Genomic DNA, 16,573 nt, shown 5'->3' with positions numbered 1-16,573 from the left:
ACACACTACACACCAGGTGCCAAGTGCAGATGGCTTCAAACCCAAGTTCTCTCCCTTTCATGTGGCTGATTATAGGTAACAAGTGCTAACTTTGCCCCTGTTGATGTGTTTCATTCCTTAGAGAGGAGGCTTTGAGTGATGTGAATCGGCACATCAGAGTATGGATGGCCTCATACCTGGTCCACTTAGTCAGGTCTGTTCACTGACCCACAGAGATGTGGTTCAAGTGCCTCCCTGGCTTAGATTACATGGGTTATAACTTTAATTGGGGCAATAAGAAAGGGAAAGCGTGGCTAGTACAGATAATAAACAGATACGTTCTTTTTTAAAGGATAGGAACATTAATTTTTTTTTTTTACTTCTGCTTTTCCCCTACTAAATCCAAATCTATTTTGATAGTTATGCTTAGGGAAGCAGACACTCTTTGCCACCATGTAGAGAAGTTAGAAAGATTTCTGCTGGAAAATATCTGATATAAAAATGGGTGTGATAAACATTTTAAACTGGGTGAATGGTCCCTATGTTCTTTGGGAGGCTTCCATAATAATTTCTATTGATTTTTTAATAAGAGAAAAGCTGATGAAATACAGGCTTTTATGTTAGTGAATTCAGCTAGCAACATTCTTTGTTCTCTACAGATGTTTTGGTTTTAAGCAAGATGGGAATTTCATGGATTATTTTCCCCAGCTTTTCCCAGGAGTAAACAAAAAGGACTGTGAATATGTGGAAACATGTTGCTCTCAACCAAGGCTGGACAATTAACTCCATAGCAGACTCACCAAACACTTGTGGCTCATAATCCTTTGTTAGTGACCATTCACAGAAGGTAGAATTTATGACCCATATCAAGTATTTCTCAAGTTGTAACTAGGTTATGGCACAGTAGATTAACTTCTTTTTAAGTAAGTTAACACAAAAACAGTTAGTTTGAGAGAGAATTGAGGGAAATATAGATTTCCCACATAGGTAGAAAATAATCTTTTGTAAATTTAAATTTGGTTTTTATTTTATAAGAAGCTCTACCAGAGAAGGTGTGGTCTTGAAACCTTTACTGATGCTTTGGTTATCTACAGAATCCCATAGGAAAAAAATGTGAAGAGAAGAGAATCAAGAGGTAAATAACCAGAAAGAGAGATAATAACACACTGCTGTTTTACATATATTTATTCACTGGTCTAATTGGTCCACATTGCTGCTTATCTCTGTTTCAACTTCTGTAAAAGCTTAAATCTAAGATTATAAGATTAATCTGAATTAGTACCCTTCACTGCCAAAATTTCTTCATTAGCCTAAAAGTCATGCTTGAATAATTAAAACATAGGGAAATTTTTTGCAAACACTATATACCAGAAACCTTCAACATCTGATTTTAATATTACTTTATAAGAAATTATTTAAATACTTGATTAAAATACCATATATCTACTTCTTTTAAATGAAATAACATCATACAAACTCTTTAATGACTATTGAATACATTATGACTCACATGCTAGAAGTTTTCTTTTTAGGTAGGTAGAAACATTTATTAAACAAAAGATAAAAGCCCACCAATAGCTTTTAGAATCAATTTTTTTTTTCAAAAAGCTGTCCTTTCACATTATTTTAACATGCTTACTTGTCATTCAGCATAATTTTACTGTCACCTGAGAAAGGGTATGAAACGATATTTGTGCTTTTCTGCTTCGAGTTTATTTTTGAAACGTCTGTCACTGGTTGAAGTTGTTAGAATATGGTACTTACTCCTAGTATGCAGTTATTTATAGCATTTTAGACATTTAGAAATGCTGGATACCTCATTTGCCTGTGTACATGAATTTTACCTTTCTTATTAAATTAAAAATTTTAAGACCGACTGGGTCTCATATGTTAATGTATCCTCCACAGCTTCTGGCACATATTAAGTACTCAAGAGCTCATGGATTCATGAGTTAGACCCTGCTACAGCCCAAAAGGATATTAGAGTTGATAACCACTTGGATATTTATTATGAAATGGAGTCAAGGTCATGGACTCAGTCTTTGTAGGCTTTTACCCTTGTTATGAATGCAGATTATGAACTATAAACCATCTCATAATTGCAATATGACCTAATAGAATTGGGCGATAGAATGAAATTCTACCAATATGAATCATTGGCTGTTACTGGAAAGCCAACTTGAAGACTCTGGAGATGGGCAGGACCTTATATATTCAGTTTACATGTGAAGTGACCAAAGTGTCTTTCTAAATGAAGGACTACATGTATATAGTATATTTAGAAATCCATATTTTTCGAGACAGAGAGGAAAGAAGTAAGGTGCGTATGTTGTTTGAAAACTGAAACAAGGATCAAAATCAAATCTTTACTGCAACAAGGTCAACATTTATTTAGCACTACCCAATAAAACTTCTCTGCTATGATGGAAATGTTTTATACCTGTGCTGTCCAATACGGTACCATGAGCCAGATGTGGCTATTGAGCACTTGAAATGTGGCTAGTGAGACTTAGAAGCTGAATTTTAAATTTTATTCGATGTTAATTAACTTAAATTTAAATAACCAAGTGATTCGGGGATACTGTATGGACAGTGCTGTTATAGGTTAACAAGGATTGGGTATAATAAATTAATTGGATTCTACTATGTGACAGGTACTGTGCTAAGTGTTTATATTAATTATCTAATAGGGTTATTATGAAATGTAAATCAGTTAATACACATAAAGTACTTAGCATAATGCTCATGCAAAGTATTCACTATTAGGTCATTTATCAGTCCTACAAGGCAGATGTTATTACCTTCAGTTAATAGATGAGGAAACATGAGTCCTACTGGAGTTAAGTAACATACCTGAGGAATGTAGCTAGTATAATGCCAAGCTAGAATTCAAACCCAGGAAGGCCCTGCACCAAGTCTGTGCCCTTAACAGCATCTAGTAGAATTGTCATCTGAAGGCTCTAAACCAGTTATTTTTGATGATTGTATTGACTCCAAACACCATGCTGATTTAAAAAAGATGTATTTCTCTACTACAATTTGCTGCAATTACTAGTGTATGTATGTGTCCAAAGGAACCACCACATTTTTCTCCCAGTAGATATGTCTATTAGATCCTTCTCCTCTCACCCTGACTATCTGGTCTGTCCACTGGACAGTGGAAGGAAACATTAAAAAGTCCCCTGCTGTATGGTCACATTATCTTTAATAAAGGAGGCAAGAATATACAATGGAGAAAAGACAGCCTATTCAATAAGTGGTGCTGGGAAAACTGGACAGGTACATGTAAAAGTATGAAATTAGAACACTCCCTAACACCATACACAAAAATAAACTCAAAATGGATTAAAGACCTAAATGTAAGGACAGACACTATCAAACTCTTGGAGGGAAACATAGGCAGAACACTCTATGACATAAATCACAGCAAGATCCTTATTGACCCACCTCCTACAGAAATGGAAATAAAAAAAAAAATAAACAAATGGGACCTAATGAAACTTCAAAGCTTTTGCACAGCAAAGGAAACCATAAACAAGACCAAAAGACAACCCTCAGAATGGGAGAAAATATTTGCAAATGAAGCAACTGACAAAGGATTAATCTCCAAAATTTACAAGCAGCTCAATACCGAAAAAACAAACAACCCAATCCAAAAATGGGAAGAAGACCTAAATAGACACTTCTCCAAAGAAGATATACAGAGTGCCAACAAACACATGAAAGAATGCTCAACATCATTAATCATTAGAGAAATGCAAATCAAAACTGCAATGAGATATCATCTCACATCAGTCAGAATGGCCATCATCAAAAAATCTAGAAACAATAAATGCTGGAGAGGGTGTGGAGAAAAGGGAACACTATTGCACTGTGGGTGGAAATGTAAATTGATACAGCCACTATGGAGAACAGTATGGAGGTTCCTTAAAAAACTAAAAATAGAACTATCATACGACCCAGCAATCCCACTACTGGGCATATACCCTTAGAAAACCAGAACTCACAAAGAGTCATGGGGCTTCCCTGGTGGCGCAGTGGTTGAGAGTCCACCTGCCGATGCAGGGGACACGGATTCGTGCCCCGGTCCGGGAAGATCCCACATGCCGCGGAGCGGCTAAGCCCGTGAGCCATGGCCGCTGAGCCTGCGCGGCCGGAGCCTGTGCTCCGCAACGGGAGAGGCCACAGCAGTGAGAGGCCCACGTACTGCAAAAAAAAAAAAAAAAAAAAAAAAAAAAGAGTCGTGTACCAAAATGTTCATTGCAGTTCTATTTACAATAGCCAGGACATGGAAGCAACCTAAGTGTCCATCAACAGATGAATGGATAAAGAAGATGTGGCACATATATACAATGGAATATTACTCAGCCATAAAAAGAAACGAAATTGAGTTATTTGTAGTGAGGTGGATGGACCTAGAGTCTGTCATACAGAGTGAAGTAAGTCAGAAAGAGAAAAACAAATACCATATGCTAACATATATATATATGGAATCTAAGAAAAAAGAAAAAAGGTCATGAAGAACCTAGGGGCAAGACAGCAATAAAGACACAGACCTACTAGAGAATGGATTTGAGGATATGGGGAGGGGGAAGGGTAAGCTGTGACAAAGTGGCACGGACATATATACACTACCAAACGTAAAATAGATAGCTAGTGGGAAGCAGCCGCATAGCACAGGGAGATCAGCTCGGTGCTTTGTGACCATCTAGAGGGGTGGGATAAGGAGGGTGGGAGGCAGGGAGACGCAAGAGGGAAGAGATATGGGAACATATGTATATGTATAACTGATTCACTTTGTTATAAAGCAGAAACTAACACACCATTGTACAGCAATTATACTCCAATAAAGATGCTAAAAAAAAAAAAAAAATTCCCCTGTTGGTCAACAGAGAGTACCCAGGACCATGACTCAGTAGACTCAATGTAGTAAATGTACCACCCTCGAGTCAAGTTGCTAGGAAGTCACCTTACATTTTTGGCTCTCAGTTTCTTAATCTGGAAAATAAGCAAGTGATCAAAGGCAGAGATTGAGAGGGAAACCAGGAAAAATCCTTGCTTGTTCTACATCATTGGGTTGCCATAATGTGAAAATGAGATAGTATTTTAAAAATACTTTTGAAAAAATTCTAAAGCACAGTACAATTGGTATAATATTCTAAATTACTGTCCGTGACCTTTAATCAAAGTATACTGAGATAACCCCTGAATACATCAATATTATTGTGAAGAGAAAGGTTTGAGACAATAACTGTGAACAAATGTTATGAATTATTAAGAAATGTATTTATAAGCTGTACCATGGTGCTTTTAGTTTGTTCATTCCATTCTGTTTTGAATAGCTCTTTGGGGAACTCCAAGCCATTAGGAAAGATAGACTACTGAAAGAGAGCCATAAAGGAAGCTTATTATTTCTGTTATTTCCCCAAGGGACTTACCATTTCTAGCAGGTTTAAGAGCAGGCGGCTGTGTCTTCTGACAATATTATAAGCTCGACAGCAAAGCTCCACAAAATCTTGGAAATGCTGTGGGTTTTTCCCACCCTCTGTAATAAAGTACTCCATCTCTGAAGTAAAAATAAAAGGGGCTCTGTCCCTATAAACCAAAAAACAACACCAACCATAAGCAGGAAGAGAAATGGTTTGAAGGGTTATATTAGGCAGTGACAACAACTTATTTCCATTTGAAATTTTTTGTTATATTCTAATGCATGAACCTCCTTCATTGTAGGACAGCTGGAGAAACTTGCTAACTGTAGACTTTGAATAATGTAGCTGAACTGCAACAGAGAAGGAAGGGTAAGTTATTTTACAAAGTTGACCTATATTAGCTTAAATAGTTAATTCCAAGTTATATTTGATGTGAATATTATTCAATAAAATTAATTTAAGGCCAAATTAATAATTAAGGTGATTTCACAGAAAGTATATTTATTGCTAAATTTTTAAATGATAGAACAGATCATTTATTTAACCCCATGGTTTTTTTTTTTTTTTTTTTAAAAACCTTTCTTTTTCCCTTAGATGGTATGCTGACCCTTTACGTAAAAAGTTTCAGGCAAAAGCTAAGATATAGTGGGCCAACATCAGTCCCGGGATCCCCCTTTTGGGCCCCACAGCCAGCCACCACTGGGACCCTGTCCTGCCCACCAGTGGGTTGGCAGCCTCCTCTTGAGCCAGAGCTGGACAGCCAACCAGATGGGGGCCAGCCCTGACTACCTGTGCACCCACAGTAGTCTGCCTCATCACAACAGAAGGGGCCCACTCAGCCCACATAAAGGGCACCCCTAGAGCATACAGCTCTGCCGACCAGAGGGTAGTGTGCTGTTGGGCCCCATAGGACATCTCCTACATAAGGCCATTTCTGCAAGGTCAGGAAACATAACTGACTTGCCTAATACTTAGAAATAAACAGAGAATTAGGCAAAATGAGGAGACAAAGAAATATGTTCCAAAGAAGGAACAAAACCCCAGAAGAACTTTGGAAGTGGAGATAAGCAATCTATCCCATAAAGAGTTCAAGGTAGATTGTACAAATGCTCAACAAATTGGGGAGCATTATTTACAATAGCCCAGATATGGAAGCAACCTAAGTGTCTATCGATAGATGAATGGATAAAGAAGACGTGGTGTATATATAACGGAATATTATTCAACCATAAAAAATAATGAAATCTTTCCATTTGCAACAACATGGATGGACCTAGAGGATATTATACTAAATGAAATGTATCAGACAGAGAGAGACATATATACCACATGGTTTCACTCACATGTAGCATTTAAAAAACAAAACAAACAAACATAGCAAAACAGAAACAGACTCAGAGAACAAAGTGGTGGTTGCCAGAGGGGAGGGAGGTGGGGGGATTAGTGAAATAGGTGAGGGAAATTAAGAGTTACAAACTTCCTGTTATAAAATAAATAACTCACAGGGATGTAATGTATAGCATAGAGAATACAGTCAATAATATTGTAATAATTCTGTATGGTGACAGATGGTAACTAGACTTATCATGGTGACCATTTTGTAATGTATAAAATATTGAATCACTATGTTCTACAGCTGAAACTAATTATGATGCTGTAAGTCAGTTATAGTTCAAAAAAAAAAAGAAAAGCTAAGATATGTAATGACAGGTTCTTTCAGAAGGTAATCTGAAAAAACAGATGTTACCAACTTACTGTGATATGCTTAGTAAGGGAAAAAAGAGGTAACTATATTTCATTTCTGGAAAAACAGAAAAACAAAGGACCAGAAAGGAGGACCAGAAGATCCTGTTTTCCCTATATTTGTCAGTTTTTTCTCATGTTATTTGAAACACGAAGAGACCTGAGATGAAGTGTTAGTGCTTCTAATAGCGAGAGCAGAGAGAAGGCTGCTCACCCGCTCTGTGATGAGGTCTCCCTAACTGAATAAGAGCAAGGATGAGACAGAGTTTCAATACTGATTTGGCTAAAGGTCAACTAGAACAGCAGTCCCCAACCTTTGTGGCACCAGGGACCAGTTTCATGGAAGAGGATTTTTCCACGGACCGGGGTGGGGGTGTGTGGTGGTGGTGGGAGGGGATGGTTTTGGGATGATTCAAGTGCATTACATGTACTGTGCACTTTATTTCTATTATTATTACATTGTAATATATAATGAAATAATTATACAACTCACCATAATGCAGAATCAGTGGGAGCCCTGAGTTTGCTTTCACTTGCCACTCACTGATAGGGTTTTGATATGAGTCTGCAAGCAATTGATTGATTATGGTCTCTGTGCAGGCAAACCTGTCTGCTAATGATAATCTGTATTTGCAGCCACTCCCCAGCGCTAGCATCACTGCCTCAGCTCCACCTCAGATCATCAGGCATTAATTCTCATAAGAAGCAACCTAGATCCCTCGCATGCACAGTTCACAGTAGGGTTTGCCCTCCTATGAGAAACTAATGCCATCTCTGATCTGACAGGAGGCAGAGCTCAGGCGGTAATGAGAGCAAAATACAGATGAAGCTTTGCTCGCTCCCCCGTCGCTCACCTCCTGCTGTGCAGCCCGGTTCCTAACAGGCCACCGACTGGTACCGGTCTGTAGCCTGGGGGTGGGGACCCCTGATCTAGAAGCATTTGAAATGCGAATACAGTTTTGAGTAAAACGTTGTTAAAAACAAAGATTTTTTTTTTTACATCTTTATTGGAGTATAATTGCTTTACAATGGTGTGTTAGTTTTTGCTTTATAACAAAGTGATCAGTTATACATATACATATGTTCCCATATCTCTTCCTTCTTGCATCTCCCTCCCTCCCACCCTCCGTATCCCACCCCTCTAGGCGGTCACAAAGCACCGAGCTGATCTCCCTGTGCTATGCGGCTGCTTCCCACTAGCTATCTACCTTACGTTTGGTAGTGTATATATGTCCATGCCTCTTTATCGCTTTGTCACCGTTTACCCTTCCCCCTCCCCATAGTCTCAAGTCCATTCTCTAGTAAGTCTGTGTCTTTATTGCTGTTTCCCCCCTAGGTTTTTCATGACATTTTTTAAATTCCATATATATGTGTTAGCATACGGTATTTGTCTCTCTCTTTCTGACTTACTTCACTCTGTATGACAGACTCTAGGTCTATCCACCTCATTACAAATAGCTCAATTTCGTCTCTTTTTATGGCTGAGTAATATTCCATTGTATATATGTGCCACATCTTCTTTATCCATTCATCCGATGATGGACACTTAGGTTGTTTCCATCTCTGGGCTATTGTAAATAGAGCTGCAATGAACATTTTGGTACATGACTCTTTTTGAATTATGGTTTTCTCAGGGTATATGCCCAGCAGTGGGATTGCTGGGTCATATGGTAGTTCTGTTTATAGTTTTTTAGGGAACCTCCATACTGTTCTCCATAGTGGCTGTACCAATTAACATTCCCACCAGCAGTGCAAGAGTGTTCCCTTTTCTCCACACCCTCTCCAGCATTTATTGTTTCTAGATTTTTTGATGATGGCCATTCTGACTGGTGTGAGATGATATCTCATTGCAGTTTTGATTTGCATTTCTCTAATGATTAATGATGTTGAGCATTCTTTCATGTGTTTGTTGGCACTCTGTATATCTTCTTTGGAGAAGTGTCTATTTAGGTCTTCTGCCCATTTTTGGATTGGTCTGTTTGTTTTTTTGTTATTGAGCTGCATGAGCTGCTTGTAAATTTTGGAGATTAATCCTTTGTCAGTTGCTTCATTTGCAAATATTTTCTCCCATTCTGAGGGTTGTCTTTTGGTCTTGTTTATGGTTTCTTTTGCTGTGCAAAAGCTTTGAAGTTTCATTAGGTTTATTTTTGTTTTTATTTCCATTTCTCTAGGAGGTGGGTCAAAAAGGATTTTCCTGTGATTTACGTTATAGAGTGTTCTGCCTATGTTTTCCTCTAAGAGTTTGACAGTGCCTGGCCTTACATTTAGGTTTTTAATCCATTTTGAGCTTATTTTTGTGTATGGTGTTAGGGAGTGATCTAATCTCATACTTTTACATGTATCTGTCCAGTTTTCCCAACACCACTTATTGAAGAGGCTGTCCTTTCTCCACTGTATATTCCTGCCTCCTTTATCAAAGATAAGGTGACCATATGTGCATGGCTTTATCTCTGGGCCTTCTATCCTGTTCCATTGATCTATATTTCTGTTTTTGTGCCAGTACCATACTGCCTTGATTACTGTAGCTCTGTAGTATAGTCTGAAGTCAGGGAGCCTGATTCCTCCAGCTCCATTTTTCGTTCTCAAGATTGCTTTGGCTATTCGGGGTCTTTTGTGTTTCCATACAAATTGTGAAATTTTTTGTCCTAGTTCTGTGAAAAATGCCAGTGGTAGTTTGAAAGGGATTGCATTGAATCTGTAGATTGCTTTGGGTAGTAGAGTCATTTTCACAATGTTGATTCTTTCAATCCGAGAACACGGTATATCTCTCCATCTATTTGTATCATCTTTAATTTCTTTCAGCAGTGTCTTATAATTTTCTGCATACAGATCTTTTGTCTCCTTAGGTAGGTTTATTCCTAGATATTTTATTCTTTTTGTTGCAATGGTAAATGGGAGTGTTTTCTTGATTTCACTTTCACATTTTTCATCATTAGTGTATAGGAATGCCAGAGATTTCTGTGCATTAATTTTGTATCCTGCTACTTTACCAAATTCATTGATTAGCTCTAGTAGTTTTCTGGTAGCATCTTTAGGCTTCTCTATGTATAGTATCATGTGGTCTGCAAACAGTGACACCTTTACGTCTTCTTTTCCAATTTGGATTCCTTTTATTTCCTTTTTTTCTCTGATTGCTGTGGCTAAAACTTCCAAAACTATGTTGAATAAGAGTGGTGAGAGTGGGCAACCTTGTCTTGTTCCTGATCTTAGTGGAAATGCTTTCAGTTTGTCACGATTGAGGATGATGTTGGCTGTGGGTTTGTCATATATGACCTTTATTATGTTGAAGTAAGTTCCCTCTATGCTTACTTTCTGGAGGGTTTTATCATAAATGGGTGTTGAATTTTGTCGAAAGCTTTCTCTGCATCTATTGAGATGACCATATGGTTTTTCTCCTTCAATTATTAATATGGTGTATCACATTGATTGATTTGCTTACATTGAAGAATCCTTGCATTCCTGGAATAAACCCCACCTGATCATGGTGTGTGATCCTCTTTATGTGCTGTTGGATTCTGTTTGCTAGTATTTTGTTGAGGATTTTTGCATCTATGTTCATCAGTGATATTGGCCTGTAGTTTTCTTTGTGACATCCTTGTCTGGTTTTGGTATCAGGGTGATGGTGGCTTTGTAGAATGAGTTTGGGAGTATTCCTCCCTCTGCTATATTTTGGAAGAGTTTGAGAAGGATAGATGTTAGCTCTTCTCTAAATGTTTGATAGAATTTGCCTGTGAAGCCATCTGGTCCTGGGCTTTTGTTTGTTGGAAGATTTTAAATCACAGTTTCAATTTCAATGCTTGTGATTGGTCTGTTCATATTTTCTATTTCTTCCTGATTCAGTCTTGGCAGGTTGTGCATTTCTAAGAATTTGTCCATTTCTTCCAGGTTGTCCATTTTATTGGCATAAAGTTGCTTGTAGTAATCTCTCATCTTTTGTATTTCTGCAGTGTCAGTTGTTACTTTCCCTTTTTCATTTCTAATTCTATTGATTTGAGTCTTCTCCCTTCTTTTCTTGATGAGTCTGGCTAATGGTTTATCAATTTTGTATATCTTCTCAAAGAACCAGCTTTTAGTTTTACTGATCTTTGCTATTGTTTCCTTCATTTCTTTTTCATTTATTTCTGATCTGATTTTTATGATTTCTTTCCGTCTGCTAACTCTGGGGTTTTTTTGTTCTTCTTTCTCTAATTGCTTTAGGTGCAAGGTTAGGTTGTTTATTCGAGATGTTTCCTGTTTCTTAAGTAGGATTGTATTGCTATAAACTTCCCTCTTAGAACTGCTTTTGCTGCATCCCATAGATTTTGGGTTGTCGTGTCTCCATTGTCATTTGATTTTAGGTTTTTAAAATTTCCTCTTTGATTTCTTCAGGGATCACTTTGTCATTAAGTAGTGTATTGTTTAGCCTCCAGGTGTTTGTATTTTTTACAGATATTTTCCTGTAATTGATATCTAGTCTCATAGGGTTGTGTTTGGCAAAGATACGTGATACAATTTCAATATTCTTAAATTTACCAAGGCTTGATTTGTGACCCAAGATATGATCTATCCTGGAGAATATTCCATGAGCACTTGAGAAAAATGTGTATTCTCTTGTTTTTGGATGGAAGGTCCTATAAATATCAATTAAGTCCATCTTGTTTAATGTATCATTTAAAGCTGTGTTTCCTTATTTATTTTCATTTTGGATGATCTGTCCATTGGTGAAAGTAGGGTGTTAAAGTTCCCTACTATGATTGTGTTATTGTTGACTTCCCCTTTTACGGCTGTTAGTATTTGCCTTATGTATTGAGGAGCTCCTATGTTGGGTGCATAAATATTTCCAATTTTTATATCTTCTTCTTGGACTTTTTGCAGTGTCCTATAATTTTATAAGTATATATGACCCTGTTATTTCCCAAACAAACTACCTCTTCCTTTCCAATATTTATACCTTTTATTTCTTTTTCTTCTTCTCTCTTTCTCTTTTTTTTGCCTCATGGCACAGCTAAGACCATCAGCACAGTGCTGAACAGAAGTAGTGAGAGAAAGCATCCTTGCCTGGTTCCTGATCGCAGGGCAAGATGTTCAGTCTAGTCATTCAACTGAACATTTGATATGAGCTCTAGATTTTTTCCGGGTGCCCTTTACCACTTGAGAACATTCCCTTCTATTCCTGGTTTGCTGATTGTTTATGTGAATATTTTGCCATGCACTGTTTCTACATCTAACTGAGATTTTTTTTCTCCTTTATTCTGTTAATGTGGTGAATTATACTGACTGATTTTCAAAGGTCAGCTAAGCTTAGATTGCTGGGAAAAAAGCCTCTCTGGGTTATGACCTGTTATTCTTTTTATATATTGCTGGATTCGTTTTGCTAATAGTTTCTTAGGGAGTTTTACATCTGTGTTCACAGAGGACAGTGCTCTGCAATTGTCCTTTTCTTGTTAGGTTCTTGTCTTATTTTAGCCTCACTGAATTAGGTAGTATTTCCTCCTCTATTCTCTGAAAAAGCATGTGTAAGAATGTCTGAAGTTTTCCCAGTGAGGGGTGCTCCTGGTGTCTTGTGGGTGGAGGTCCCACAAAAAGACCCGTCCTGCCCCAGCATCGACAGTGCTGTGCAGGCGGCAGACACTCCGCGAGGGGCGTGCAGCTCACATGCTTCCATGCCCATGAGGCCTCCACACAGTTACATGGCTGCTTCCCCACCTGCTCCTGGTCCAGCATCACCTGGGAGCCTGTCGGAAATGCCAGTTCTCAGGCTCACCAGCCCGGTTGACCGGAAACCCTGGAGAGCCAACCCTGCATGATGGGAGCACCAGACATGATGTAACTCAGAAGATGCAAGAGGAAGGGGAGCAGCAGGGGTTTCCAGCTAATTTCAACACTGCTCCAGAGCTGGGCACAGATCAGATGGAGGACCACGCTACTAGGTGAAAAGTGCCAGCCCTTCTCGATCCCCATGAGCCAGTCCATGGCTGCGCGGGGACCGTCGCACCCGCCGCCCAACTCTCTCGGCCCTCAGCTCGTGGCGGCGGTGGCAGAGGCCAGAAGTCCATAAAGATTTTTGAATGAATTGAAGACATTTTAAAATTTGAGCCTAGGAGCCTAGATATAACTAAGTTCAGTTCAAGCAGTAACTGAGGAAAGTCAAGGATTATTGAGGAAGCCTCTGAATTTTTTTGGTTAACTTTATGTATATATGTGTATATATGTATATAGTTGTTTGTTTGTTTGTTTTTGGTCATGCCGTGGGGCTTGCAGGATCTCAGTTCCCTGACCAGGGACTGAACCTGGGCCTCAGCAGTGAAAGCCTGGAGTCCTAACTTAGGCCACCAGGGAACTACAAGGATAATTGTCTTCTTTACTGTTGCTATGCTTAGCTATTTTAATAAAAACATAGTAGTGAAACTGCACCTCAGATTGGGTCTTGAACCCACTTGCTGGGACTCGAACTCAGCCTAAACCCAGATTGGGACTTGAACCCCCGAGGCCGGAACTTAAACCTGGCCAAAACCCTGATTGGGACATGAACCCATGCAACCAGGACTCGAACCTGGCCAAAACCCAGTGTCTTCCAACTGAGATCACACAGCTGGTTTCAGTACTTAAGGAAGCTCAGATTCTTGATGTCTCATCGCAGAAAAAAATTCAGTGAGAGACAAGTGATAGGTAAGAAGTGGATTTATTTAGAGAGAAACACACTCCACAGACAGAGCGTGGGCCATCTCAGAAGGTGAGAGTGGCACCAGGGTATGGGATTGTTAGTTTTTATAGGGGTGGGTAATTTCATAGGCTAATGAGTGGGAGGAGTATTCCAGCTATTTCAGGAATGGGCGGGGATTTCCAGGAATTGGGCCACCGCTCACTTTTTGATCCTTATGGTCAATCTTGGAACTGTCATGGCGCCTGTGGGTGTGTCATTTAGCTTGCTGATGTGTTACAATGAGCGTATACTGAGGTTCAAGGTCTAGTAGAAATCTACTTCTCTGCCATCTTGGACCCATTTGGTTCTAATCAGTTTATGTGATGTCCTTGGGCTATGTCATTCTTTCAAAGGTTGTGTCCTGCCCCCTTTCCTCCTGTTTCAGTAGAGCTGGAAATCTCACTAATTGGACTTAATTAACCAGACCTTTCAGAAGTGTGTATATTCAAATCAGAAAGCCACAACTCAGGCATTTTGTAGCTCATCTGGGGCAGTGGAATCTAATTGCAGGCAAAGTATTTTGATGAAAATAAGTAAGCTACCTCTGTCTGGCTGTGGTTTTTAAATTTTATTGTGTGATCCATGCTACCACTAAATGTCTGGAGGAGAAGCTGATGTAATAATTTCCCCACTTAGCTTTATATTCATTCATTCATTCAAGAAAATTTATTGAGCACCTAGACACTGAGAAATTTCTTAAGCATCAAGTCCAAATTTTAAAATTTTTGCTCAAAATCCTTTTATATTTGGCCTACATTGACTTATCTAGCCTGTATGCTATGAATTTACTTTACAGCCCTTTACTTTGGCCAAGCTGGGAGCACAGATGTTGAAAACATGAGATACAGCATGGGTTCTAATCCTGGACCTGCTGTATCTCAGTTTCCTCATCTCTGAAATGGACAAGCAATACCTAACCTAGCTCTTCAAATTGCTGTGAGGATTAACTAAGAACATATACACAAAGGCCTGACACAGAGAGGACTACACACTTGTGAATGGCTATATGAGGTTCTATGCAGAGGGCACAGACTGCAGGCCTGCCAGCCAGGCTTCAAATCATGTTTTACCACTTAGTAGTTCTGCAACCCTCAGCAAGTTACTTATCCTCTGTGTGCCTCAATCTCTTCCTCTGTAAAATGGGGATAAGAGCACTCGACTACTGGGATTGCTGAGAGGATTAGATGAGTTAAAGCATGTAAAAGTACTTAGAACATAGCCTGGCACATAGTAAACACTCAATAAATTTTAAATACTCTAACTAGTCCCCAAACTAATAAAAATGTTATAGAGCTGAACCTAGTCGAAGCTAAATCACCTTTTCTCTTCAAAAATGCCATCTGTAGAATCCCATCTTTCCTTCAAAGTTTAATTTACTCCCAGCTCTTCCATGTAACCTCTTTGGTTGCATAAGCCCTTAAGTGGACCTTTGAATTTGGCAGCATTTTTTACATATCACTCACCCACAGAGTCATCACTACTGCTAACATTTTAGTGAGTTTTAGCAATATCCTAGACTTCCATAATCAGAATAAAATCTTAATTTTGTATATAAAAGTTTTCCAATTCTTTTTTCTTACTCTCTATACTGTTGTATATTTGCTATGTTGAATGAAACTTTTGAAATAATTTTGAAAGAGCATAAATTTTACAACTTCCTGAAATTTTCTTTTCTAACTTAATAGATACGCTTTTCTTTTCAATAGAGAAAAGTATGTTTGATCAAAGTGATTTCTCTCGGAAAGTTTTTGTAGTTATGCTTAAGTTCACGTGATAACAATTTCCTTCTTCCACGGTAACCACCATTATAAATCAGATGAAGAAACATTATAGTAGAGAGTCAAATACACAAAGGAAACATATCCGTTAGAGAAAATATAAACTAATAATAATACTGAAGAACCCAAGTTTAGCTGTGTTTCAATTATTACCATAGTTTAAAATGCTGCATCTTTTCTGTATGATTTGCATGGCTCACTTCTGAGCAATTTTAAAAAATAACTCAGAATTAGACTAAAACTTTTCTAGAAATGGAAAGAAGCCTCACGTGTGAAACAGAATCCTATCCCATCCCTAGAGTCTGTAAGAGCTGCAGCTGGTACGTGATTTATCAATCTACTCAAATGTGAACCTAATCCTAGGTTACAGAATTAGGGTACTGGAGCCTGTGTCTGAAGTTTAAGTAGGACTTATAAACCTGAGATATAAATTGGCTGTGGCAAGAGGGAAGATTGGAAACGATCTGGTCTCTTAGAATCTATACTGTGTTGCATTCTGAATAAAATGTTGAAAATCTCTCATTTATAGCTGTGCAAATAAACGAGAAATTTCTTGTTGTGACTATCCTACCTTTTTTTTTTGTTGTTTCCAGATAAGTGGTCTTACTATTACCTGCCTAAGTCCTAACTATTCATGCTTCTGTACATTTTACCTGTATAGTTCCCCACTTCTGGATATCTTTTCTATTTCTCTCTCTCTCACCTGATGTCGTCATACTAAGGGATCAGGATAAAAATTTTTTTCTTTTAAGGATTCTTCTTCTTTTTTTTTAATCCCAAAGGCTATGCATTTATTCCTTTCTAAATGGTATATAATTTCATTTTAGGACAAGTAAGTATGTGTTTGCATTAATGAATATATGAAATGACAAAATTATTGAAATGGAGAACAAATTAGTAGTTGCCAGGGGTTAAGGATAGAGGGGGATTGGGGGGTGAGAGGGAAGTGGGGTAACATGAAG

The 16,573-nt window shown here is 38.3% G+C and overlaps 1 protein-coding gene across 4 annotated transcripts in view; it reads right to left on the bottom strand.

Moving 5' to 3' along the window:
- Positions 1–16,573, bottom strand: part of PIK3C2G (phosphatidylinositol-4-phosphate 3-kinase catalytic subunit type 2 gamma) — a gene marked incomplete at its 5' end in the record, with an annotated part of 329,467 nt that overhangs the window by 117,096 nt on the left and 195,798 nt on the right. For all 4 annotated transcript variants that reach the window (XM_082666092.1, XM_082666091.1, XM_082666093.1 and 1 more), the window contains one exon: positions 5,418–5,574. In XM_082666092.1, coding sequence (XP_082522218.1) covers positions 5,418–5,574 — 157 coding nt within the window. The remainder of the gene's footprint in view (positions 1–5,417; positions 5,575–16,573) is intronic.

Source organism: Grampus griseus, assembly GCF_964374135.1.
Source record: "Grampus griseus genome assembly, chromosome: 11".
Classification (NCBI taxonomy): Eukaryota; Metazoa; Chordata; class Mammalia; order Artiodactyla; family Delphinidae; genus Grampus; species Grampus griseus.
Note: the sequence above shows the minus strand (reverse complement) of the source record. Positions and strands in the feature narration are given on the sequence as shown.